Raw genomic sequence first — 27,641 nt, 5'->3', positions numbered from 1 at the left:
GAATATGACATATATGGTCCAGTGTGTCATTTGATTTGGTGCCCCCTCATTGGCTGGTACCCCTGAGCACTCGCCCCCTTCAGTATATGGATAATCCGGGCTAGCATGTCAGTGTTCCGTTACATCTTGGACCGGTACTCGTGAACCAAACCAACATTTCAGACGTCCAATTGCGTCGCACGTGGACGGTCCCTTTAAACGCCTCGCGAGCGGCGCAGTGTGGAGCGGTAGCGGCCGACAGCGCATGCGCCGGAAGTTGGTGCCGCAGACAGCAGCAGCAGTGATTCGGCGACGGGAGACAATCTGTCCGCTTTAAAACCATGGCCATGACCTAAAAGATGCCTTTCACCGAGGTAAACGGAGAGTGAGTATGTGTATCTTTGCGACGCGCCCGCCGCCCGGCACCGCGGTGCCAGCGCGTAAAACCCGCAGGGCTGATAAGGAGGAGAGGCTGGAGCCTGAATTATGGTTCTGCGTTAAAGCAACGCAGAGCCTACGCCGTAGGGTACGGCGTAGGCTCTGCGTAGCCTCTGCGTTGGTGTAACGCGGGACCATAAATCAGCCTTGACAAGGCAACAATGGGATTGTGTATGTTTCAGACTGTCTGGCTAGCAGAGCTAGTCGGGAGGCTGGGCAGTCAGCTGGCAACCTGCAGCTTTACAGCTCTGTGCTGGCCCCTTTAACCCTGAAAGGACCAGCAAATGAGCGTCAGATCAGTGATCAGACTGGGACTGAATGGTGCAGCTTTCCTGATAGTTGCATCCAGAGGGGATTAAACACAGATCCACCTGATTTCTTCCTATAAACTGCTCGTTTTCATCTGTGTAATTTGCATCGGGGCATAGGAGATTGATGATTTTCTTTCCAGCTTAAAAGAAAAAAATGTGCAGCCCTCAAAGTGTGCATTAAAATGTTTATTTTATTTTATTTCTGTGTGATCTTCAGCTGCCAGTGTTTCATATAATCATTACATGCATGCATGTCTCTAGATCATAGCGTCCTCGGCTTGGTTGCAGGCAGCTCCTCTTCATTGAGCAGGAGAAAGTGTCTGCACCTCCAAAAGCAAGTGTTAAAGGTGATAACAAAAGGTTGACGTCACCGGGCTCATCCTCGACCACTGAGGAGGTGGAGGAGGAGTAGTTTCAGAGGAGGAGAACTGCTGCTTTTTATCCTTTTATTTCTCTGCTGTAACATCTAATGGTTGGTGTCTGGAAGGAGCAGGTCTATCTGATCACATTTCGGGTATCCTAAGGGCGCACTTAACTAATGGGATCCTATCGATGGCTCCCCCCCTCTCCGAGGCTGATCTCTGCACGGCGGAATGTTAATGTTGCCACAGCGTGTCGGTGTTGTCTTTGGCTGCTCCGAGTCTGGCTTTATTGATGTAATCGGTCTGTAATGTCATGGAGCTTGACGGATTTTATTAAAAAGCATACCGCAGTAGAGCAAATCCTCGGCGACTGGCTGGACCATGGAAGTTATTCCCATCACTCTGCACATGGTAAGGTGATAAAACTGGGGATATTGTGGAGAACATATGAGCTGGTTTATCTAGATTTGCATGACAATTTTTAGATGGGGGAGAGAGAAAAAAATCTGTTATGTAAAAAAGAAAAAAAAAAAGCCTTTTATCTTTTCCTTTTCATAACAAAGGTGAGACTGTTAAAATTTATGTCAGCAGGGAGGATGTGCTCGGTGATATCCTGCACTTACTCAAACAAGAGCCTGATATTACTTGCCCCAAAGTGCAGTTTTGCAATGTAGCTTTCTCTCCCTACATTTTCCAAAGAGCAGATAATTAAATTTCAGACCTTGTTGTTGGGGAAACTCGGGGCCCCAGACTCTGTGCAATTATCGTGCAGAAGAAACCTTCTTTGCATTTGGGTGCTATGTTTCCCAGCACAATGGAGATTAATTAGGTCTTAACGGCAAATTACTGTAAGGCCTCTCCCCATCTGTAAAATACAGTTCACCCTCAATGACAGCAGTCTGACAAATGATTGAAGAGATACTTAGTGGTGCAAAGGTTATAGATCTCTTATAATACAAGTATCCAATTTGCACAACCCCTTCGGAGACGTTGGCGTTTGGTTCTGGGGCCACAGTTGTGACTCTGCACATGCTCACGAGCATGTGCCTGCTTCTGTTGAAGTCTTAAAAATGACGTTCGTGTTTGCTCTTAGTTAAAAAGGCAGGCAATCAGTCTGAGTGTCAGGAGCACCTGGTTCATTTGTTCATGTCATGCTGGTCAGCAATGCAGAAAATTACTGCGTTCCACCAAATTGAAACACCACTTGAATGCATGTGTTAATTAGATCTCTGCGTGGCTTTTCAAAGTGTCTTTCCTCCTCTGCCTGTGAGTCATGTGCTGACTCTTTGACCTGTCACCGCAAATCCACAGTCTTTGCTGAGGGCAAACTGACAGAGAAGCAGTTTGTCGGGATCTAACATGAATGTTGTTTTTGTTAATCTTTTTAAATTTTCCCATGTAAGACATTTCCAGAGATATTTGAACACATGAATCTACATTGTGAAACAAAGATTGTGGCCTTGTTGCTCCCCAGTTTACAGTTGCTTGTAGGCGATACAATAAAAGATATCTTGTACAAATGACACAACTATTTGATTATTGTATCTCGAGTGGAAGCATTTTTGTAGTAAATGGAGCACAGTTTGAATGTAACGCACACCTACGCAGCTTTTCTTGAAACTATTGTTCCTGTATCCAACTTTCTTGTCAGAAGCAAATGCCGGAGATATTAGTGCGGATGATTGGCTTTACGAAGCAGAATCAATTGGACTGTGTATCCACGTTTTCCACGTGACAGCAGACCCGGCGAACAATCTGAATCCCAACATTAGGCTCATTTCAGACGGCAGTGATAAGAGGATAACATCAAAGCTCTGCTTTATTTCTCAGGGACTCCAGAGCAAGACTGTGAATAACAGATCATAAGGCACAAAGAGTGAAACCACAGAACTTGAGCAGCTTTTATGTTTCAGCTGTTGTCGGGATTCACAGGGAGCTCATTAAAATGCATTGATTAGTAACAGTTCTGTTTCTGTGATTGTTGACTGTGAAATCACTTGGCTAACCGGCATCTTTTTTTCCTGATGTGATGATTTCTCTGCGCTGGAATGAGCCACTTTGGCTGATGCTCATTTCGGGGTTATTCAAAGCCAGTGATTTGATGTAGCATTTTAGTGACGGTACTTGAATTGGAAATGCGTAACCGCATGCTCTCCCCAGCGCAACACATTTGCGTTCTTTCATATTCCAGCAGGGGCCCGAGCATGCTAAATCTCTCCCAGGTGCTGTCGGTGTGTTTCATGTGCATGCCGTTTTTGGCACGTTTTCATTTTTCTCACCTAGTCATTTTCGATGAGTAGCATTTGTGGAAAATCACCCATTTGCTAAATGAGGCTGCCAGATAGCTGCACCTTTTAGTCCCCGCAGTCACCGGTGCAGCTGTCAGCCCACACGCACCCACTCGGCACCGGGAGAAACTCTTGATGGAGACACCCAGTGTCTTCTCGGCCGTATGAGTGTGTTTTCAGAAGAACAGCTGATCTGTGTGTGTGTGTGAGGAAAGAGACGAGTAGCTGTCACCATGTATTTTGTTTACAGTGAACGTTAAGATAGCCTTTGTGCGTCCTTACTAATGTCCTTCTCTTTCATGCACAGATTTCCATGTTAGCTGCTCAATTAGGGCCCTGCTCTTGCTTAATCAGCAAATCTGAGGCTTTAAGCTAAGGAGTGACATTACAAACACCAGGACCAAAGGGATTTCTGAGATTGTTATGTCTTCAGTTTGAAGGCAATCACGGAGGAATCTCATCCTCCCGTTGACGGAAGCAGCAAGTCGGTGCAGCATGTTGAGCAGGACCCGGTTTCGGGTGGACGGCATCTCTGTGCAATCAGGCTTGTCGGAGACGCTGCAGATTGTTTATCCACCTCCATCTCCCAGAAACGGCAGAAGAGCAGGGCAGATTCTGTTATCTGTTTATGGCAGGAGATAAGGTCGTCTCAATCGGATCACTGACCCTCCACTGATGCTCTCCACCCGCAATACCAAATCCCCTGTAGCAAGAGGTCGCCAGGCAAGTCCCGTATCACTGTTAAGTAATCCTAATAGATGCCTTTAGCCTGTCCACGGATATCGTTGCAGTTTTCCAATGTCCGTGCCAATTGTACATATCGGGACATCATTAGCCACCACCCGAGTGGCTCGGAGTCTGACCTCGTCTCTGGGGTCAGCAAGAATGCCACAACAATGCACCAGTAAAGCTGCAAGGGATATCAAGTGGAGGGGATGGAGAGAGTGAGCTCAACGTGTCATAGCCGGTGCAGACATTAAATAAGTCTTAGCTAAAGGAGGATTAGAGAGGGAGGAGATGTTAAATGCCATCATTTAATTGGTCTTTATTTTGAATATTTTAGATTGTTCATTAGAAACTAAATCGGTGATGTGTTTCAGCTCTCGTCTGTAGTTTGTGGGACGAGTCTCACAGTCTGAGTGATGGCAGATATTTTTGTATGTGCTAAGCAAAAAATGCACAGCATGAAAACTGTATTTTTATCTTTTTGTCATGTTGAAAGGGACACAGTAACCTGAAGAAGAGGAAGGATATTAAATAGTTAGCTTCTCAGAAATGACAGCGCAGTGAATCCCAGTGGGATTCCTGTCAAAGCAGTTGGAGCGTGGAAGTTCGGTCTGGGTGTCGGGATGAGGGTGGTGGTGGAGAGCAGTCAGTGCTAGGCACTTTGCAGTGACCCTCGTCGGTTTATCATGGGTTACAGCACTTCTCCAGGCCTCAGTGTGTGGGTGTGTGTTCGTGTGTGTGTGTGGGTGTGTGTTCTTGTGTGCGTGCAGGGCGCTGGAGACCAAGCGGTGCTCAGAATGGGGTCCTTTATAACCTTCTAACCCTCCGGTCCTGTTTGCAGCCATTGTTGGCCGCAGTGAATGGTATCTCCGTGCTTTGAAAAGTAACCAGATGACATTCTTCCTGTTGTTCAGAAGGGTCCGGGGTTTTGTTGTGAAAGCGGCTGAAAAGATAGGCTGAAACTGTGACCTTCAGAGGCTAATCTCTGGCATGTCATTCAGTGGCCGTCTGAAGCGAATGCAGACCTCTCTCCCAGATAGGAATGCACAAATTCAAACAAGGCACAAATGCTTCTGCGGTTTTCACTAGATATACAAAAAAAAAATCAAAAATAAATCAAATTCTTGTTTTTTTTCCTGTTTTCTTTCTTGGACTTTGCAAGGGACCAGAGGGTGTTTTGAGGCAGCTGAGCTGAATCATTATTCCAGACAGGCACTGTGTCTGACACCTACATTGTCCAAACACTCTCTCCGGCCTGTGACTGAGCCCTCTGTGCATAGACCTGTGGCATCAGCAGCCCCCTCTGTACTGCATACTGAAATACCGCCGCTGCTGTGAAAGCAGTGGGGATGAAATGCACTTAGTGAGACAGTAAACATCACTGCAGCTTTCAAACTAGCTTACATTGTTTATGTCTCCTCTTCTCCGGTGTATTTGCTGCCTTCAGCTGGCTGTGTTTCCTGGAATGTGCAGAGATGCAGTTGTCGCTCTGCAGGGGGATGTTGGCTATAATCACAGTGCATAGTTCAACTGTGCAGTTGGACTCAACCGAGCAACGACCAAGACAGCGTTTGTGTTGTTCTCCGATGGATCCTCGTGCACAGAGATTAATTTGACATGATTTTGTTTTTTTTTGGTGCATTAAGATAATTTAAACATACTATGTGATGTTTGAATCACAACTCTTGAAGAGTCGTCGCCTCTGCAGCATAATACAGTGTCACTAAGTGGTTGTTAGATTTAACATTAAGACTCTTAAACCCCCCTCCACTACATGCTTTTAGTCTACAATAAGAGCCATTCTTTGCACTTAATTTGTTGCTTAAGAGAAAAATCACACAATGGCATTGAGGTGTCTTAGTGGGGGTCTAAATAATCTGAGAGCAGGTCTGAAAACTTTTTTTTCCCTCCCATGCTTCCTGTGTTAGAGCTGTACCACCTGTATGAGGTTAAGACTGGGGTCAGTTCTCCTGCAGGAGCCCGTTGTCCGGGGCCCCTTTCTCAGGAGCTTGTTGTGTCGTGGATTGACACGGAAAAGAAAAGCTGTCAGGTTTTAAGGGGCCTCCTTTGTCATACATCTTTCAACAATAAATGATTGGCGTATCTCCTGCCATTTCCTCCTTTTGTTTGCAGCCATCGAGTTGGAGAGCAAATAACGACATTGACCATTATGTGTGATGCATTCGCTGCCCGTGCTCATGTGCACATAAAAAGGCGAGGTTGTTTGCAGAGGAAGCCTTGGATTATAAAGGGAAAATGTCAACTTTTATCATGCTACCGCACAGCCATTTCACATTAGTCAGAAATTGTCCCTTAAAGTAGTGTAGCGTCTGCAGAATGTGATTGAGACGGAGAGGGGGAAGCAAAGGGAGAAGGGTGGGCCACAATATGAAAGATGTACTTGAAAGTACTCGTGTGTAAATAGTCCCGAGGCAGGCCGTGTAGCTGTGTGACAGGGAGGCATCCGTCTTAGCGTGCTCCTGACATCTCAGGGTTTCATTGCAAGGGTTTGGCTGCACTATGTGTTGGCTTTATGTAATTAATAGCCACAACCCCCACCCATCCCCAAATCCATCCATCCATCCATCCATCCCATCAAGAGAGCAGGTGCTGCTTAGATCTGCTGTGGTACTAAAATCCACCAGATCTGCTGCTTATGAGTTTCACTGTTAGTGAGCTAAAGCTCCCAGATGTCAGTAACGTCTCACTCCACCCTGCACTCCACACAGCCCTGCTGTGTTCATGTAAACACAGCATCACGGACCCAAAACAAAGACATGAATTTTAATGATGCACAGCTGACGGATGGCTTGTTGGTAAAGGATGTGGTTCATTTAGTTCACTTTGCGTCAAGCACCATTATGGTGTTCACGTCCTGTGCTGCTTAGCAGGGCTTGCTGCCCCTGACAGATTGCCATCCCGATGGGGAGATTTACCCAGCCAGCACTGCCAATGGCACTGACACCATCATTAGGCTTTGATCAGCTGCAGTCTGCAAGGGGAAGAAGAGAGAGTAATATTCTTGATCTAATTACTAGGAGACATTTCAGGCAGTGTAATGTGTGATTTAACCTCTTGTCAGAGGCTATAAAAGGAAGCTGGGTTAATCTTCCTGGCAACCTCTTTTTTTTTTCCCACACATGGGAGAGTGCCTTTTAAATTTTTCCATTTTCCCATGAACCTTTTCAAAAACCCGAATGGCAGTGATGTATGCCTGCTCACAACTGCAAGCTTTCTTCTTGAAATCTCTTAAGGCAGGACTTCTCTGACCTTTTGAATGTTCGCGACTGCGGTTTCGCGGGAGCTCGCGCACTATGTGCATTTTGACAATTGCAAGTGGAACAAAATAGCTGTCCTTTTGACTTTAGCATTCTTCTGCCGAGCTGATTGTTATGCAGCCGCTTTTTTGGTTTCTCTTCATCTTGTTCCGTCTCTCTTTGCGTTCTCTCTCCCTCGCCATCGCCTCCCACTCACTCTGCAGCACGATGAGTGCAGGGGCCTTGATTGAACAAATAGATTGTAAGTGGAATCGAGGGGTTTGGGTTAATCAGTCAAACATACTTAAACAATTCTTTAGACATGAAGGGATTAGACTTGCTTGCGTTGAGCTCATCAGAGCCCATTCTCCCCGGTGCGAGCTGGGCTTTCAGGGCCAAGGGCCACGGCCTCTGGTTCCATGGAGAACCACACACGCACCCCTCAGCATGCTCCATTGCCTCTGAATGCCCCACCACTCTCCTTCCCCTTTGTTGCAGAGTACAATTGGAATGATGGATTAGCAAATTAAATGCAGACCTTTCTATTCATGGCCATTCCGGCTCAAAGTGTCATTCACTGGATCTATCACGAGCCCGCTTTTAAAACGGTTACTAGGTTCCAGTGTATGTTCTCTAATTCCCTCAGAACTTGCCTTTTTACTCTGATTCTGGGAAGGAGAAAAAAAGCAAAAGAAAAGGGTTCAGCAGCACTTTCCCAACATAAAGGCTCTCTATATCTTGTTTTTACAGGTTAACTTCCTGCACATTTTCTCCCCTCCTCCTCCCCCCTTTTCTTTTTTAGCTGAGTGCTGATCACACTGATAGAAAGTAGTTCTGATATGATGATGTGTTGGCAAAGGCAAAGTGCAGCGCGGCGGCCGGCCCGGGCCTGCTCTAAATGAACCGTGTCGCTGTCTTATCCGCGTTCCTGGGAGCAGACCGTTGACCCTGTTTGCCCAGAGATAAAAAAAATCCCTTTTACAAATGGCATTATGTGATATTATTGTGTTAATTTGTCGAATGCTTGGCGCTGGGAACATAAAACAACCTGGACTAACATCCTCTTTGGGCTTTTGTAATGACTTAGCTTTACATGACTTAACAGTTTAACCTCACAGCGCTTAGTTGTTTCAGGTAAAGATAGCTTTGAAGCTTAATCTCAAAGCAGCAAAGTTCCCTTTTTAGAGTTTTAATGACACATTTATTTTGTAAAGCAGCATTTAAAAGCACAAGTGACAGTTTGTTTAATTTCAATTCTTTTCTGCGACTGATTTTTGTGGCTGCTGATTCTCTTTGTGAGAGTTTCAGCTTTTCTCTGCAGTTAAAAGTACATCTCGAGACCTTTGGAACATTAAACACACATTTATTTGAATTTTGTTCTACTGAAACTCCAAAATTGGGCTTCAGGATATTTAGAAAACATGCTATATCATCGTGTAAAATTGTGGAGACAATATGACAAACATAGACACCAGATAGTGAATAAATTAAGACACTGAAAAAAGAAAAAAACATGTTATTTCTACATCAACATCGATAACAACTTTATCTTGTTATACCTTATGTGCCGGCTGTTTTGGAATAACAATAAAAATATATTTTTTTAAATCATTGAGAGCGATTTATTTTGTAAATATTAAACCTGGCAACCCAAACAATATAAGATAAAAATAAAGGAAATAGAGCAGTTATTTTCTAACTGATTGACCCAATATATTAATAATGACATTCAGAGCTTGAATCCACAGCACTTAGAAATAACACGTTACCATTTATTGTGGGGATTTTTTGGTTTTTGCTTTACTGATATTATGTTTATATTGCAATGACGGTTAGTTTTCAATGAACCTGTATTGTGCAGCTCATTCCTACAAAGTGTATCATCAACATTGCTTATTGTGTGACATCTATAATTGAGACTGAACTGAGGTATTGTGGGTATTGATTCGATTGTACTTCCTATAATTATGCAATCCAATCTGAGAGTTTAGAAGAAAGTCTTTTGGTCGGTGTGACATCATCATTTGTTAATTTTGTTCAGAATCCGAGTTAAAGTTGTTTGCTGTTTCCTTTCAGAGCATCTTAGGTTTGATTTGAAGGCAAGTTCTGAAGCTCAAATTCTACTTTTTTTTTGGGTCTGTTTACAATTGATAATAGAGTTTCTTGCTTTCTCCGGCTCCCTCTGCCCTTCAGTCCTCCCTCCAGTGCTGCGGGGGGGGAGTTGGTCTGCCTTGCTCTGTAGAGACCCCAATTAGCAAGACTAGCAGGCCTGCTGAAGGTCACTCTCTGGGCTTTGGTGTGAGAAAAGAGGAGGGCTGGACCTGTCGAGACGAGCTCTGACAGTGATGAGGCTGAAGCTCAGCTGGACCCATTACTTTACTTTGTAGTTAGCTTTTATCCAAAGCAACTTGCAAAAAAAAAAGAGCGGAACACGATCGAGCAAAAGAGTAGAGGGAGACCTTCAGTGTGCCAACAGTGCAATTTTTAAAGGAAAAAGGCAATTACATAAATGCAAGTGGGAGAACATAAAAAAAAAATACAGCTTCGCTCTTGTCTAGCTGTGGAGAAGTGCAGAGGAGAATGAAGTTAGATTCTGTTAGTTCTGATTAGGAGAAGAACCGTCTCCATCTGGAACCAGGAGTTCTCGCACAATAACCACACTTTCTTTACCTCAACATGCGCCTGCATAGTTGCTGTAGTTATTATTCTTTTTTTTTTTTTGTATTGCAGTGCTCGAAGAAAAGCTGGCTGAGGATTTTGTTAAAGGTCAAGTGTCCTCGGCAGATTGTCATAGCACACTGCGACCATATCTGAGAGATCCATTTGTCATTAGCTCCAAAGTCCCCTACTTCATCAGCCCGTGTCTGGTGTCGGCTATCTCGGCCTGATTGATGGCTCTGTCCTTATTGCGAAGAACTGGGGTCGATGGCAAAAAATTTGCTGCTGGGTGCATTAACGCTGTGTTCAATGGCATAGACCTTTGAGCAAGCCTCATCAGTCTTGAATCATCGGACGGCCGCAGGAGATCTGCGGGAGCAGGCATGATGCAAGCGAGGAGGGAGACATCGACGGAAAAGGAGTTTTTATCAGCCGGGTCAACTCTATTACTTGTATGACTTTGTCTCACTGGTGCAGGCTAACGGAAGATATTGGAGACTAAGTTGAGAAAATCCATATTAGCCACATGGAGCATTAATCTCAGTATTGATACGCATACACAGATATTCTGCAGCCAGTGCAGAATTTAGTTAACGACAAATCAGTTAGATGAGCTCCTTTTTTTTTTTTTTTTTTTTTAAATTGTTGCCTTGTCATTGGTACACAGCAATGCAGCATGAACAAGACAACAGTTCTAAAACCATTTTTTATGCTTGTAGGAATGTTTAGACATTATTCAGTGAAATTGATTGAAATCTACTGCCGTTTAAAGACAGAAAATGTAAAAAATCTGACCAAGCACTTGTCTAGATGCTGCCGCGGTTGAAATGGATGTGTCTTTGTACGTCTACAAAGAAGTTTTGCATTCCGCGCCAGCCGTAGTCAAATTATAAACCGAAGCTATTTGATTATCAGAGAAGAGTCCTGCGCTTTTATAAAACTTTCTGAATCACTCGTTTGCTTTCATATCATGGCGACTGCTTCCGTATATCGACCGTACCTGCGTAGGAGGAAATCTCCGGTGTCATGACAACACCTGTATGCACCGACCCTGCGTGTAGGCTCACTTTTAGACGGACGGACGGCCCTTTGATCCCCGCGGGGCCACATGTTCCCATGCAGACACAGAGGTGAGATGTTTGCCCGGGCTCTCTGCAGGATGACCGCCTGGCTGCCCAGTACGCCTGGCCGTTGTCTGTTGGGGAAGGAGCTGGGGGTGGGCAGGTTTTCACATATGCACAGGAGACGAAAGAGAGGCCGCAAATGTCTTGTGGATTGCCAGGGGCCAAAGGGACACATCTCACACAGCTCTGTCCAGTGGGGAGGTTACTCCCCCCCCCCCAGCTGATCTGCAGGCATCAGGGGAGGTTTGTTTGGTCTTGCCGAGGCCAGACTGCCACGGAGGCAGTTGACCTTACCAACATTTTATAGATGTGGAGGCTTTTACTGGACACGGCAGGGTTGAAAAGACACATATATAATATATAGCGGACCTTTTGTATGCAAACCAAAGACGGTGATGTACAGGAGCTGATGTGTGTGTGTGTGTGTGTGTGTATATATATATATATGCATCAGCTCATGTGCATCACCATCTTTAGTTTGCATACGAAAGGTCTGCTATAAAATATGAAAGATTATGTCAGGAATGTTTCAACATCAAACCTTACAAGACATCCCAGACTTAAAGATGACACTCAGGCTCGCTGGTGTTATTTTAAAGGTCTCTGTTCATGAGTTATTGAGATGCTCTGAGTTATTAAAGAATGTAAATTCTCAAGATTGACAATAATCTCGCACTGCAGACATTTTTATGTGAAAAGTCAGCGATAAGACTCTGAAATGACTGAAACCTTTGCATGTGAGCTTAACTAAGATAACTGTCCTTATTGTCGAATATTCAAAGGCGGGATTGTTTGGGTCTGTGGAGGTTTTTCCGTTCCCACTGTAAGTGCATTGGTGTATATGCGGCTCATATGGGAGAGGGGCCAGTTAGAATAATGACACGGTGGATAAATCTCTCACAACAGCCTTGTGTAGCACTGGAAGCAGTTTTTGTGTGTTAAGCCCTTTTAGGATGATTTGTGAGAGTCAGTGCTTGCACAATTTGTCCTAGAAGAGCTGCCCAGATACCCCCAACCACCACCCCGCCACCCCTGCTGGGTCAATAACACCAGTCTAAGTGAGACCAACACGGAGCCTTAACTTTTTCCTGCAGGAGGGGGAATCGCATGTGTGCTCTTGTTATTTATGTATTTATTTTGAATGCACGCACCATGTATGTGCATGAGCAGCGAGAGAGGAGCAGGGCGGACCAACTAACTGCTTCATTGATTTGGTTTTGTTTCGAGCACTTGGAGCCGAGCTGAAAGCTGTGGGAACACCTGGAAAAAAGGGGAGAGGAGACGGCAGTATCAGCTGCACTCCTGGCTCGGTACCAGGCAGACGTGCGTGCACGGACGCACACATCCCGCATGTGCGAGGCCGGCCCAGGATACCAATCAGCGGCACTTAACAAAGCTTCCCTCTTTCTCCCTTTTAATCGCGGGCTCAATTTGTCACTGGGGTGTCGAATTTCTGATAAGCGCTTTTGACTGAGAGAGGCAAGATGAGGGTGTGGGGGTGGTGGGGAGGGGACGGGGGTGGGGGGGGGCGCACAAAATGGATGCACCTGCTAACAAATGAAATCAAACCACTCCGTCTTCATTTCTCCCTTTTATGCGCCAGCTGGAACAATGCTGCTTCACTTCAGCTCCCAGCACATCAGGTTATTTCCCGCTAAGGGAGAAATCCCACTTCACTTACTGTAAGATGGGGAGAAGGAGCTTAAAAGACTGCTTTTAAAAGCTCTGGACAGCCGTGACCAGTCCTTAAAGCAGCTTCCTGTATGATGGTCTGCATCCTCTCTGTTACAGCTCTCATTCGTGCACACAGAAATGGGTCGGATGTATTTCTGAGCTCATCTTTCCTCTCAAAACATTGCAGTAACTCAGCAACTCGGACCCACCTGCTTGTTCAGTACCACCTTGAACCACAAGTCTGCAGTTTGTTACTGTACATTCGACTCCACCTGGCTGGAGTCCGGTGTTCTCCGTCACCGCACGTACCCTAGACCAGACGGTGGATGTGTGTGTGATGCTACCGAGGAGATGAAGGAAGCTCGTCTCTAGGCACAAGCTCTGGTCATGTGACCAGATGGTCAGCAGGAGGCTGATGGTTCCCCTAAGAGTAAAGACTTTGGTTGTTATTGATGAAGTTTAACTGAATTATAGCCGCAAGGGCGTAGGTTTGCATAGGGACGGTAGGGACATAACACTACCAACTTTTCAGGAGGCTCAAATTGTCCCCACCAACTTTTAAGCAACCTTATTTGCATTATATAATGAGTTCAGATGTATATACAGTAGGTGATTTAGATTGTCTTCCCAAATGGTGTAAGGATAGAATTGACCCTACCATTATTAAGTGAATTATTTACATTATGTTCAGACTTACATTTACCCCTTTTCACTTGCTGAATTTGCCGGTACATTTTTTTCCTCAAACGCACGTTTGATTGGCTGATGACTTCAAATATTGCAATTTAAATTGCTAATAAAATCCTGGAATATTCTGGAAGTTTTCAAAATGTTTCTTTAGTAGTTTTTGAAAACAAAGGTTTCAATGGAACCGTGTATCAGGTGAACCAATATACATGAAAGTTAGTATAAGTCAATACAGATTTATTTAGCATTGATCATTTAGCCTATCAATTAATTAGGAATATTCGTGACAAATGTAGCCCTGACCCCCGTTCACCCAATCTGTTTGGTCTTATTAATGTCCCGTCCCCAGCAAAAAGTGTACATGCAGGTTATGCTGTTATATCGTCCCTACCGATGTTGAGACCAAACCGACGCCCGCGTATAGCTGTATTTATCTTTAAATGCGCAGCAATTTAACCCTGTCGTGAATAAATGTAGATCAGCTTCTCGTCAATTTGAATAATTTTGTTTACTGATCAGAGCTTGAGAGTTGTATTAAGAAATCTAACCAGCAGATTTGCTTCGTGAGATCTTTCTGCCCGTTACGGTTTTTTTTAGAGTAAACTGGTCCTTTCCTCTCGGAGGTGTGTTGACCTTCTAGCTGGGCTCTCCATGTTTTTGTGGCTGATAAATAAATAAGTAGGCTGGCGTCCCTCCCGTTTTGGCAGGCCATCCACACCACATTTTCTGTCAGGTGCAAACATATCTGTCAAACGTGGCAGCCGGGGGCGCCGGTGTCTTGGCATCCGCGGCACCGCAGGACGGCTGGCGGCGCTGCCAGCCCCCTCTGCCTGCCCGCCTGACCTTAGCCGGCCTCAACATGACTGAGCACACTCCACTCTACCTTCCACCTTTTGCGGGGCTCCTTGGGAAGCAGAGCCCGCTGAAGTGGCTGTTAGCGACACTGACCCCGAGCTGAAGCCTGGAGCACGGCCGGCTGACCTGGCAGCGCTGATGTAGTCGATGGGGAGCGGCGACGGCGTGGCGGCGGTGGGGGAACTCAACTGCTTAATATCTTTTCATCCTCTCTCCTCCCCGCCGTTCTTGACATCCTCTCGACTGTCCGAGGACCTCCGAACTGCTGATGACATTACAGGAAGGGGGGAATGAGGTCAGTCTGGGCTCAGTTTCTTTCCTTTCAGATTCACGAGTCTGTGTTCTGACCGTGAAGCCATCTTCCTGTGTGTGACATGGATGCAGAGATGAAGCAGCCCCAGTTGTGGACTTTGCCGTTTTTTCTCCATTTCCACTACCTCACTTCAGGGAACTGTCACGACTCGCTCACGCTGCCTTCCACTTGAAAGAAAGCTGTCTGCGTCTCCCACTTCCATGTCAGTCTCCTTGCCTGACAGTTTTACTCCTGTTTTTTTTTTTTTTGTTTAGGTGCTAGTTGCGTCTTGCTTCTCCTTATTTCATTATTTTTCTCCCTCACTTCCTCGGCAGTCTCATCCTTTCTCTGGTGAGAGTTGACACCCTCTGCAGCCCGGAAAAGCAAGCGGGTCATCCCAAACGCCTGGGGATGTGCTGGAATCATCCAGATCCATTGTGTGAGGCAGCAAACCTCCACAAAACGGACAGAAGTCCTCTTTCCAGCACCGTTGTTTGCAAGGCCTAATGGCTTAATGAAGGCCACGCCGAACTGTTATTCCTTTCTGACATGCTCAAGAGCCAAGGCTTCTTTTTCTTTCTTTCTTTTTTTTCCTGCCCCATTCTCATGACAGAATACTCCGGCTTGGTATTCAAGGGTAAAAAGCTCATCTTCCTGCTCCTTTTTCTTTATTTACGTCCTATTCAGAGACTCGGCTTGCAAAAGAAAAGTAATTTCACTCTCTCCGTCCCTGAGAGAATCAACACGGTGAAGTTGCATTGAATTTCTTCTGCAACATTTTTTTTTTTCTCTTTTCTTGGCTCTATTTCAGACCCATAACCTGGGGGTAAACATGCAATTAAAATACCAGCAGCTTGCTTTCTCCTCCACTCTCCTCTCCTTCAGCCATAAGAGGAAGCCATGTACAACATGGCGACTTGCCTCTTGTAATTGCCTTTGCTCGTAATTGGAATAGAAAACCTGCTAATGTTCAACCAGTCACCAAAACATGCGTTCCCACCTTTTTTTTTTTTTTCTCCTTCCTTCATTGTTTTTTTTTTGTTTCCCTCCACCAACATTTGTTTCTTGCTCTAATGAGCTTATTTCTTGTGTACAGTTCTCTCCTTTTTTCCTCATGCATTGCCGTCGGTGGACGCTTTGACAGTTTATTTCCTAAGTAATTAGCCCGATGCCTTTTCCTAAATTTCTAACACAATTCAGATTACAGTTGAAATAAAGGACGGATATTGACGAAAACATTCTACAAAGAAACGCAGCCAGGCCGGGTCTAATTTCCTAAATGGCTTCTGTCGCTCCTGTTCTTCCTCCTATTCATTTCAATTTTTTTTTTTTTTTTTAACTTTCAAATGGCTTTCTTTTTCTCCTTCCCAACTGAGGAATGAAAAGGAAAAAATAGGTCAGCTTTTATGGGAGCAATTTGACACATGACACAAGCCATGCGCATCACTTGCTCAAGTCCTGCTTTGTCTGCCTGCTTTTATTTGTCTACAATGAAAGCCACACAGTTATTCACACACTTTTATTACGGCCCTATAAGTAGCTGGTGGAGACTTGCCGAGTCACCGGGGCCCCCGCTAATACTTTGAGAACCCCGTGGTGTCTGTCTGCACGGGGCTGATAGCGTGAGACGGCTGGCGGAGGTCCATCCAGCCAATCCCTGTTCCACTGGCCCGGCCCAGCCGGCTCTGCCGGGCCTCCGACTCCCGACTCCCGACTCCCGACTCCGCTTCCTCTCCAGCCAGGAGGGGGGGGTTGTCTGTGTCACAAAAGCTGCTAAGCCACTGAGGTAGATGTCCTTACCTGTCAAGTTTTGGATTTAAAAATAAGGGACATTGTCCACTGCCAGCCGTCCCACCAGCCCAGGGGTCGGCAACCCGTGGCTCCAGAGCCGCATGCAGCTCTTTAGCGCCGCCCTAGTGGCTCCTGGAGCATTTTCAAAAATGTTTGATATTTTTTGGCCTTTTTTTCTTCTTTTTTTCTTTTTTTTCTCTTTTTTTCTTCCTTTTTCCTTTCCTTTTTAATCTAGACATTTCGACTTTTTTCTCGACATTTCAACTTTTTTCTCAACATTTTGACTTTTTCCTTGAAATTTTGACTTCTTTCTCAACATTTTGTCTTTTTTCTCTCGACATTTCGACTTTTTTCTCGAGATTGTACTTCAACATTAATCTATACATTTCAACTTTTTTCTCAACATTTTGACTTTTTCCTTGAAATTTTGACTTTTTTCTCAACATTTTGATTTTTTTCTCAACATTTCGACTTTTTTCTTGACATTTCGCCTTTCGCCATTTGCCTTCATTCTAAGGCTTATACGAGACTTATCAATTTTGCGGCTCCAGACATGTTTGTTTTTGGTATTTTTGGTCCAATATGGCTCTTTCAACATTTTGGGTTGCCGACCCCTGCACCAGCCCAACCCAGGTCCAGTATCTTACATAAGACAGGTTTACAAGAAATCTAAAATAACTACCTGTCAACCACTTAAAAACTACAATTATGTGCTCAGAATCTGATAGGCCGACCTTTGTTGACACTGAAATGCTGTGGACATTCTTATCCTATAATAGAGCCTAAATGAAAACACAAAAGGGAATTAAAGCATATGTATTTATTTTAAACATTTTCAGTTAATATATACACATTGATTGTCTTCAAGTGAAACATTTACTTTTTCTTTTAATTTGCCCTTTTAACTCATGTGGCTCTGTGCCCCATCCTGCTCCTCTTTAGGGAAGTAAATTGGTATCTCATTTTTAGAGATATTTAAACGAAGTCTTGTTTTTTTTTGGCAGAAATGCCTTCTCTCTGGTTACATCCATCCATCTCTGATTTGTTGTTCCGAGTTTGTTGCTGTTGTTGCCACTAGTCTCGCGAGAACCAGGCTACAGCAAGTGGCAGTTCTTGCGAGGCCGGCAACAATTCAGTTTGGAGAGGCACAGGAATGCTTTTTAAAAATTATATTATAAAATGGGAAATTTTTGGGAAAATACTAATACGGGGGGACGGCAGGAAAGAGGGGTGAAATGCGGTAGTTTAACCTGTTTGAATAAATAAATAAATGAAAAAATGAAGTTTCCCGGCCAAAACGGGACACTTGACAGGTATGTAGATGGCTGTTTGCCTGGGTGAAGCGGTGAGCCTCGTCTGGAGGTCAGAGGGGAAGCCGAACCAGTCCGGACACTGATCACAACTTGTTAAAAGTCTCAGTCGTCTGGCTAGTTTCAGGTCTAGTTTATTTATTTATTTATTTTTTATTTAACCAGGTAAGTCAATTGAGAACAATTTCTCGTTTACAATGACGATCTGGGCTAGAGGCAGCACAAAGAGTCAAACACATACAATCACAGTGAAACAAATATATAAATTAAAAAAAAAAAAAATATATATATATATATATATATATATATATATATATATATATATATATATATATATATATATATATATATATATATATATATATATATATAAATAAGACACAACACAAAAATATGAATAAAAAGTGGTAGCGCTTGTCCAGAAGAGTTAGAAACATGAGCAATGATCACAGATGAATGTTGGGGGTGATTTTTTTTTTTTTTTTTGAAGGAGAAGAATGGGATGAATGTGTGAAGTTGAAGTGTTTGTTGCAGATGATTCCAATCACTAGCAGCTGCAAACTGAAATTAATTATGGCCAAAGGAGGTAATTAGTTAATGTAACTGCTTGAACGTAGGTTCCGATTACTGATGTTGATATTAAGTAGTGAGCCAAGATATGAAGGGAAAAGTCTAGTCATCCTGCCTCCCATAGAAATAGTCATCTTTGGTGTGTGTGTGTGTGTGTGTGCCGTTTGTAGAAGTTGGCGGTGTTTGGTGTGTGATATTGCATTTGAAGCCGGCGTGGCGGTGCTGCTGATAGGCGAGTCGGAGGACGTCTGGTTCCTGTCTGCTGGGTTTCATCTCCTGCTCCGTTGCTGTAGAGCAGAGTCGGCGTGGTGGGCATTACCATAGGCTGACCTTTGCCGCTGCACTCCCCACCGCACGGTTCTCTGACATTCAGGGGCGCCGTGGGGGAAGCAGGAGGGATGGGGGGGGGTGTCGGCCTGTCGGCTGTTCGTTGCCTGTACTGTGTTCTCTAACACATGATCTGATAGTATCCGCTGGTGTTGTTGTTTTCATTTCCCACATCGTTCCGCCGTTCTCTTTTGAAGCCCCCGTCCACAAAGAGCTGGTCCCGATATTTAGTTTCTCCTCCACCCCAAACTCTGCCCCGTTTTGTCAAAGAGATTGCGGTTATCTTTGAGCAAGATCTTGGCAGCCTGATAAACGAGAGGGTGAGCTGGAAACCTCGCCCGCTGACATCAAGGCTCGGCGCACCTAAAAACCCTTCCAAGGCCGCAGGGAGAAGAATAACATATCAGCCCAATTAAAGTTAATGCATGGTGACGCGCTGAATCGAGGGCAGGGATTGCTGCCATATGGCGGTCCAGGATGTAAATCAGAAAGCAGAGGAAGGGTGGGGGGGTAATAGAAAAGGTGATGCAGCATCAGCAGCATAAAACACTTCCGAAATCCGTCTGGAGGCGGCTGCTCCGGCACAGACCTCTAACCACCCACCGGTTTCCCCCTTCCTGCCCCTCACGACCCCGGCCCCCACGCAGCACCCCCGGGTGCAGCGCCCTCAGGTAAGCGTGTTAGTGGCAGCTTCATTAAGCCTTGTTTTTTTTCTTCCCTCCCCGGGAGGATTTAAATGAGCTGTCATCCTGACCTTTTTGAGCTCCTGCTTTTTAAAGCGTGTTCAGCCCCCCGCTGCCCCCAGAACCCGCCACCCGTCTTTCTCCCTTTCCACCTTTCTCTCCAGCTTTGTCACTCTTTCCTCCACTTGTCTATTCTCCCTGCAGGGGGGCAAGATACTTTTAAGCCGTCACCCTGCGGCAGACAGGCACGCCAAGGTTGTTTTGTGGGTAATTGCCTTTCTCATGGAAGCTGTTTGACTGCGCACGCTCGCCGCCCTCGTCTGATGCTACGCGGCGAACGGGGAGGGCACGGACTCCGTAGACTTAATTTGCTCCCTGGCTGTTCTTCAGTGCTGATTAAGCAAGCATCTGTGGTGTTTCGAGCACAGCAGCAAACCAAGTGGAGCATGGCTAACTATTCCCCCTTTTCTGTTTTACCAGGTTATTGTGCAAAGTGGTCCGCATTTATGGGAGCCGTGTTTATTCATTTCTCCTCTCTGCTTCCATTGTTTAATGAGAAATGAAAAGATAAAGGCCTCTGCTACTTCTGGGGGACTGCTGGATCGATCTGAGCCTCGGAGCAGCACTGTTCTTTTTGGGCGTACGGGGGTCATTAATTTCCTCTGCCGAAATGTAGGTTGTAGGATCCAACTAGGTGACTAACGGCGAGGAGGAGGAGGAGGAGGAGGAGGGTACAGGGTCGATTCGTGAAACCGCAAAGCCCCCTCAGGCCCCATCTAAGCATTTCACTTCAGATGTTTGATGTTTAATTTAAGTTGTTATTGGCATCAAATGTCACCTCACATGATGCTGCAGGTGTGAATCAGTATCTAATTGAAAGCTAACGATGTCTCCCACGGCCCCCGCGGCTCCAGGGACCAGCTCCACACTTCTATTAGTCCGGGCCCGGTCTCTGACTCGCCACGCACCATGTGCTGCCCTGCAGTTATGTCTGACCTCTCCCCCCTTCCCCGTGTGTTTTCTCTCTGTCTGCAGTGTGAGGAGAAGTGTGTGCCCCATGCTGCATTAGTGTCTGTGTGAAATGCTGGCCTGTCTGCCAGGGCCAGGTGACCTCCCCCTCCAGCTTCTCCCCCACACGCAGATGAACACTGGACTTCAGAAATGTGAGTAGCCATCGCAGGACACGCAAACACACACACAAGTTGTTGAATTTTGGCTGGTTTCTGTCTGCAGTTCTGCATTAAAACCAACGAGAGGGAGAGTATTTGTGCTCCAGAATCCCAAATCTGTCTTCAAGGGAAATTAGGATGAACTGCGCCATTAATTTGCTGATGAACAGTGAACTGGGTCCCTCCCTCTATCATCATCCTCATCCTCATCATCCTTATCATCATCATCATCCGCGGCAGCAGTGTGGTGTTGCGTGCCTACTACGACGCCACCATCCCGCTCGTGCGTTACACACACCCCTCTCGCCTTATTTCCACCATCAGGAGGAGTCGGTTACTGTCAGATTTGCAGACAGATTGCGGCTGAGTAGTTTTTGCCCCGCTGATCTTGTAATGCGAGCGAATTTAAGATGCAATCTGCTGCCCCGGTTTAACAGCCGACTCGTCGGCGCTTGCCAGCTGAATTCTGCGTTTTTCCTGAATTTTTACAACTCAACTACCCGACGGAAACGGACACTTAGGGGTGCGAAGGCCGGCGGCACAAACGGAGAGTTGAAGTCGGCAGCGTGACGCTGACTGAGCCTGACTAGTGAAACCGGAGGAGATTAATCGCTAATAACAGTTTTTTTCCATCCCAACACGACGACAGTTAGTCACTTCTCAGTTAACGACCTGCTCCGTCGGTCGGCTTTAGCTAATCAATCCCACATCTCTCGCCCTCCTGCCTCGGCCTCCCTCGGTGGAGACTCAGACCCGGCCTGACCCATTTTTACTGCAGTTTCTTTTTCTTGTTGTTGTTGTTGCTGTGAAATGCTCCCGCTCATCAAGACTGTAATTTCAGAATCCCAGTAATCAGTCAAACCCCCGGGAGATCGGCGAGCGCGAGGGAGTCTGCTAAGTGCCAGCGCCTGCTGCCTCACTCAGACGGTCTTGTGACACGCCGCAGCCGTCAGCCAGACTGCTCCTCTGCCGTTCCTTTTACACGACACGCTGAGACAACATCAGAGGCGCGAGGCAGCAACCGGGGTTCAATTTGTTTTTCTGTCCAACACTGTAATCCATTTAGGTGATGGAGCACGCTTCCCGATCGCACGGCAATTCCTGGAAGTGTCATTTCAACGCACGCCCTCCTTTTATCAGTTTTTCATAACGCGTTTCCTTTCATGCGTTGCTCAGAAGCGGCAGCGTGTGTTGCACCCACAGCCCCGGATCTGTGTTTAGTTAATCGTCTTATCAAACGGCGGGTGAAACGTGTGCATGTGCTCAGGTTGCCAGTGATGATCCAGCACCTGTAGGTGACCGCCAGAAGCGGGACTCAGCCCTCCGCAATCTCCTTCCCGTCCGTCTGGAGGGGTTTCTGTCCCTCCAGAGCCCAGTCCTTCATCCAGCACAGACCGTCATCTGACAGCTTGACAGCTTGAGGTCAAATTTATGGATTAGCTGTCGGATCTTTATTCAGGGCAGTGAGAAAAATCCCACCAAAAAACCCACAAAAAACAGTTTAGATGAGAGTTTAAAACACTCCTGTTTGTTTTCTTAATTGTTTATCTATTAGTTTTTAAATGCACACAGAGGTAAAGTCTCTGATGGTTCAGCAGGTTCTCCACATCACCTCGCCGGCCTCTTCTCCTGCTACTTGCGGGTGAATCTGTGAGGAGAGTCACTTAAAATACGAGCTTGTAGGTTTCTGTCAGAGGAGGCCGGAGCAGCTTCTCTATTTATCACCGGGGAGTGACTGCTAACGGAGGACGGCTGTGAAATGTAAAGGCTGTTTGGGGAGTAGATCAGGTGGGCCATAAAGAAAACGACTCAGTCCCCACTCAGGGTGACTCGAATACCTCAAAGTGACTGTGGTTCCTGCGTTCTTATCGGCAGCACAAACTGAGAACAGCTGGGCCACTTATCGGCCAGAGCAGTGAGCAAAAGCATGTTTTCCTCTTTCTTTTCTCTTTTTCAAGCTTTATTACATTGCTCTATCGGGGTCTGCTTATTGTAAAAGTCTCTTTAAAGGCGTAAGGAGACGGTTTCATCTGAGGAACTAAGGAAGCACGTCCTTGGCTTCAGACCTAATTTCCTGCTCGTGTGCAAAAAAAACTGCAGTTTCCAGCAGTGTGAGCTCCTGCTCCCCGCTGTTTAAACCGTGTTCAATAAAAGCAGTAGTTTAAATAAAAGAAACCTTAATTAGTGCCTGCTGACTTTGCACTCGTGTTCCAATCAGCTTGCGAGCGGCGGGATAATGAGCGCTCGGCCGGAGCGGCCCCTTTCCTCCCGTTTCCTCCCCGAGAACGTGCCGCGCTGGAGATCTGAGTGATGATATCCTCCTCGCCACCAGCAGCCCAGTGCAAGCCTCACTCGTACTCCTCATTAACCCTCCCTTGATGTTTTAAAACCTTTTAACTAATCCAGGTTTCGGGTTAATGTTGAAGCGATCATAAAACCCTCCCGCTTACTGGGATGCATTATCGGGAGCTGACTGGACCTTTAAATGGATCTAAACAGCAAGATTGTATCAGGGAAATTGCTTAAAACAGTAATTTAGTTTTATTGGACATTGTATAACCATGATTTCCTTTTTTTTTTTTTTTTTCTAATTAAAGGTTGAATGATTTCTTTTTCAGTCCAAAGGTTTGGTCGGTTGTTTTTGCGGTACAGTTGTGCGCCTCTGGTGTTGGGTAGATACAACAGGAGGTTTATTTAAAATGTTCACAACTTAATTTGGTTTTTCATGTTAAAGGTTTTAGCTACTACTACTGTTATTTAGCAGACGCTTTCATCCAAAGCGACATACATCTGAGAGAACAAACACCATGAAGCAATTAGGGTTAAGGCCTTGCTCAGGGGCCCAAGGTGGTTCATGGTTGCCTTGGTTCCAGAGCTTGAACCGGGTCCTCCAGACCCAAGCCCACCTCTTTAGACACTAGACTACCACTCCCCATTTTTCAGAATCAGAATCACAGTTTGACCGTATTTTTCTTTGGAAACCTTTTTAATTATAACTATCCTGATCACGGGCAGCACGGTGGCTTGGTGGTTAGCAATGTTGCCTCACAGCGAGAAGGTTCCCGGTTCAACTCCTTGGCCCGGCAGGGTCTTTCTGTGTGGAGTTTACATGTTCTCCCTGTGCTTGCGTGGGTTTCCACCGGGTACTCCGGCTTCCTCCCACAGTCCAAAAACATGCACGCTAGGTTAATTGGTGATTCTAAATTGCCCGCAGGTGTGAGTGTGTCTGGTTGTTTGTGTATATGTGGCCCTGTGATGGACTGGTGACCTGTCCAGGTGAACCCCATCCTCTCACCTGTGATGAGCTGGGACAGGCTCCAGCAGACCCCCGTGACCCTGTAAAGGATAAATCGGGTATAGAAAATGGATGGATGGATGGATGGATGGATGGAAGTTGTCCTGTGTTGGGTAGATACCACAGGAGATTTATTTAAATTGTTCACAATGTAATTTGTAGTTTGACCATATTTTTCTTCGGAAACCTTTTTAATTACAACTACCGTATTTTCTGGACTATAAGCCGCACCCGCTCTATTTAGAAAAAAAGATATGCAAGCCGCAGATATTTATGTTGTTAGATTAGACATTTACTACATGTACAGAAGGATTTTGAACTGTAAATGATGTACATGTTTGTACCTAAATAGATCCTTTCCTAACAGTGTCTTTTAACACAGCAGCAACTTTGCTGATTAAAACGGGACAGAACCAAGAGAAAATAACCGGTATTTATTCATCTATTTATCTGTTTGAAATCTGCTTCTACTTCTATCTGCTAAAGAAGAAGTAGCGTATTCTTCTTTGCATTTATTTTGTCTTAGTTTTTATTCTAATTCCAGTTAGCACTCCCCCTAGCGGTGGAAGAAAAATCCACAGAATAGCTGCACCTTTGTATAAGCCGCATGGTTCAAAACCTATGAAAAAAGTAGCGGCTTATAGTCCAGAAAATACGGTATCTTGATCACTCAGTCACGTGAGCAAGCACTAGTGACGTCACCTCCTCCAGGTCCATCGCCGGTCACCCAGGTGCGCCGGCTGACCTGCTGACCTGCTGACCTGCGTTTAAATCGAGCAGCAAAGTCGTCGAGAACTTTTGCAGGCGCAGAACCAGATATCAGTGGGAAAGATGAGCTCCCCCACACAGAAACCTGGACCACACATTTCCAACTGTCTGCTCTGAAAATGCATAGTTGAGCTGACAACTGTTCTGACGTTGTTGCAGCTTTCCTAAACTGCACTGCAATCATCGCCTTCATGGCCCTGCTTCAGCAGCCCTTTATACCCAGCTTCAGAGTGAGAATGATACGCCTCTGGTGCCCATTGGCGTCTCGCGTGTAAGCACCTAGGAAGATTAGAGGGTCGAAGTCGCTGGACAGAGCCTCTCTGAGTCAGCACGGGGGACGGTTGCAGAGCATAAATCAATGGGTGTGTGAAACACGCCACCCTCAACAACGATGTTCAGTCAGATCTGTCCAAAAGGCCAGGATGCCGAGTGTAATCGCACCGACGCGGCGCTTAGCCGCCTCTGTTGGATCTCTGTGAACTTTCAAAGACGAACTGTGACAGTTTTCCAGAGGATAACTTCTTTTTTTTTTTGCTCTAACGAGGCATGAGAATGTGTGAAAGGACCTGATGACTAAATCATGTTGTAATTCTTCCACCGGTTGTTGGTTCAGTTAACCCCTGGCATCCCGGTCTGTTCCTCAGGGACGTGTCCTGGGCTGATGGAGGCCGACGTTGAGGGCGTCATTCATGTTGTTTCACCGTATCAGCGTGCAGCTTCATCACACATATTTTCTCTTCTGCCAGGAAAGCGCCGGCTTGAAACAGGAGCTAAGAGAATTAAAAAAAAAAAAAAACAGAATAGGAGCTGCAGCTATCAGTTTTGAAGAGGTCTGCACAGGCTGAGGATGCTATTCATAGATTTAAGTTAAACGTTCAAAACCATCCTTCCTTGAAGCTGACGATTCTGAAAACCGCCACGTGTAATCTGATACTGGACTTCATTATTGGAAGACCTCAGTCAGTCAGAGTCGGGAACAGCGAGAGTACAGCAGCAGCGAGGACAACACAAATGATGGCCTGGGTCTCTCTCTGTCTCTCACTCTCTCATCCATCCTGCCATCTGGGAAAAGGCTCTGGATCAAAAGCGGCCTCTATGACCAGGCTGGAAAACAGTTTTTTTTTGTTTTCCTCCAGGCTCTCAGACTCCTAAACCAGACATGAAGAGATGTGCTATCTTGCCACACACGCGTACGCACAACCCGGGATCCAGACTCGCTGCCACTCACCTGCCATTATTCATTATTTATCATTCTTCCATTCAGACTATATTGCGATATCACAGAACCAAGCTGCCGCTTCACAGATATGGAGCATCTGCCCTCTATATTGCACTCTTGTTTTTTTTATTATTTTCCTTCATGTGGTTTAATCATATTGCTTTTTTTTTATTAAGTAGCCCTGACGTTTGCTGCGCTCTGGCGGTCCAGGAGGACTGCTTTTTAGTCTTGCACGCTTTAATTAAAGACTTTGGCTCAGCGTTTGTGGCTGGATGTCGACTGAAAACCGTTGCATACAAAGCCTCACTGTTGTGTCCGTGATCTTTAACTCCAACATTTAACTCCAATAAAATCACAAAAGATGTTTTATTTATTCACAACAAGCAATGATGCTTCCTTCCCTCCCGCTTACAACCTTTTTCTAATGCAACACATGAGGTTTCAAGGTGGTGCTACACTGTAAAAAGTCACACCTGAGAGAGTGAAAAAGCCTTTTTTTCTAGTAAATTAGAAGACTGTTTATTTATTTATTTATTTAACCTTGATTTAACCAGGTAAGTCAGTTGAAAACAGGTTCTCATTTACAATGACGACCTCGGCAAGAGGCAGCACAAAGAGTCAAGCACATACAGTGAAACAAACAATCAAACACGATATATAAAAAAAAACACACAACACATAGAAAAACTGATCTGTTCTGATGGTTTGAAGAATTGTAGTCCAGGACTGGCTTTCTTGTCCCATTTGCAGAGATATTTTGCTTAAAATAAGATATTTCTGACGAGATTTGGGAATATTGGATTCATTTTTAGAGAGGCTGTTTTTGCAATGTAGACCATGGTGACTATGCCAGAATTTAAAAATGTAGGGTGGAATTTCTTCACTCTGTTTCTGTCACTGAGATATAATTTCCAGCAAAAATCATTAATCATTTCTTGTGTTTGACAGGTGAAATATCCTCAGCACGGCTGTATTCTTGTGTGTGAGGGTTCATTTATCTCCGTTTGCTTACCCTGGCATTTGTTCAGTGACAGACATGGGGCCTCAATGATGACGGGGTGTCAGGCTCCAGCTCTTTGGCTCGAACCCCTGCATTAATAAGGCTGTCATCAGCAAGCAGAGGACTTAGTTAGAGCAGCCCCCTGTGTGCCACACCATACCAGCCCCCGAACATAACTGCCCATTGTTTCCCGTCCATATAAAGTGGGAATTAATTAGCCAGTTGGCACAAGCCTTGGTGCTGCCGTGTCAGCGCCCTCAGTTTTCGGCTCCGTGCCTCACATCCCACAAGCCCAATCTGCTCGCTGTGAGACGGAGCACAGCGACCACAGCCACATGAAACCGTGCCAAAATCTCCGGCATTTCACACGACGACTTCGCTTGACAAACAGAGAGAGGTAGTCGCTATGCTGCGAAGATGTCAGCTGTTTAACCTGAGATGAAAGTCACCCCTTTCGTCAAAGAGAAGGATGGTGACATCTAAATGTGGATGGAGAGGCCTGCGAGGCCGGCAGTCTTCACCTCAGGTCAATCATCTCATCCAGTACTCGAGTTGTAAAAAAAAATCAGGGGGGATGGTGGATTTTATCATATGGGGACAGATAATTTGTGCTGATTACAAATAATATAATATATTACAAATAATAGCACTGACCAAAACACCTGCAGAAATACTGCAGGAATGACATAGCAGCAGTTAAATGCAGCCTTCTGTAAGCTTTAAATATCCACTGGGCTTACATCAAATACATCAAAACACAACAATAAAAAACAGTTTTCTGAACTTATCAATATGCCTCTGTCCTTCACAGGATAAGTAAAATGGATCACTGCAAAAACTCAAAATCTTAACAAGAAT

General features: G+C 45.4%; 1 protein-coding gene across 3 annotated transcripts in view; it reads left to right on the top strand.

Annotated features, from left to right (window-relative positions):
* Nucleotides 1-228: 228 nt before the first annotated feature.
* fam222ba (family with sequence similarity 222 member Ba) overlaps nt 229-27,641 on the top strand; it is a 32,507-nt gene continuing 5,094 nt past the window's right edge. The window contains exons 1-2 of one of the 3 annotated variants that reach the window (XM_061740103.1): nt 229-364; nt 20,368-20,495. In XM_061740103.1, the coding sequence (XP_061596087.1) occupies nt 20,414-20,495 (82 nt within the window). In that variant the 5' untranslated portion in view covers nt 229-364; nt 20,368-20,413. Of the gene's footprint in view, nt 365-1,264; nt 1,502-20,367; nt 20,496-27,641 lie in introns of those variants that run through there. The other 2 variants (XM_061740104.1, XM_061740105.1) reach the window with 2 other exon arrangements.

The sequence above is a fragment of the Cololabis saira genome, chromosome 14 (assembly GCF_033807715.1).
Source record: "Cololabis saira isolate AMF1-May2022 chromosome 14, fColSai1.1, whole genome shotgun sequence".
NCBI lineage: Eukaryota > Metazoa > Chordata > Actinopteri > Beloniformes > Belonidae > Cololabis > Cololabis saira.
Note: the sequence above shows the minus strand (reverse complement) of the source record. Positions and strands in the feature narration are given on the sequence as shown.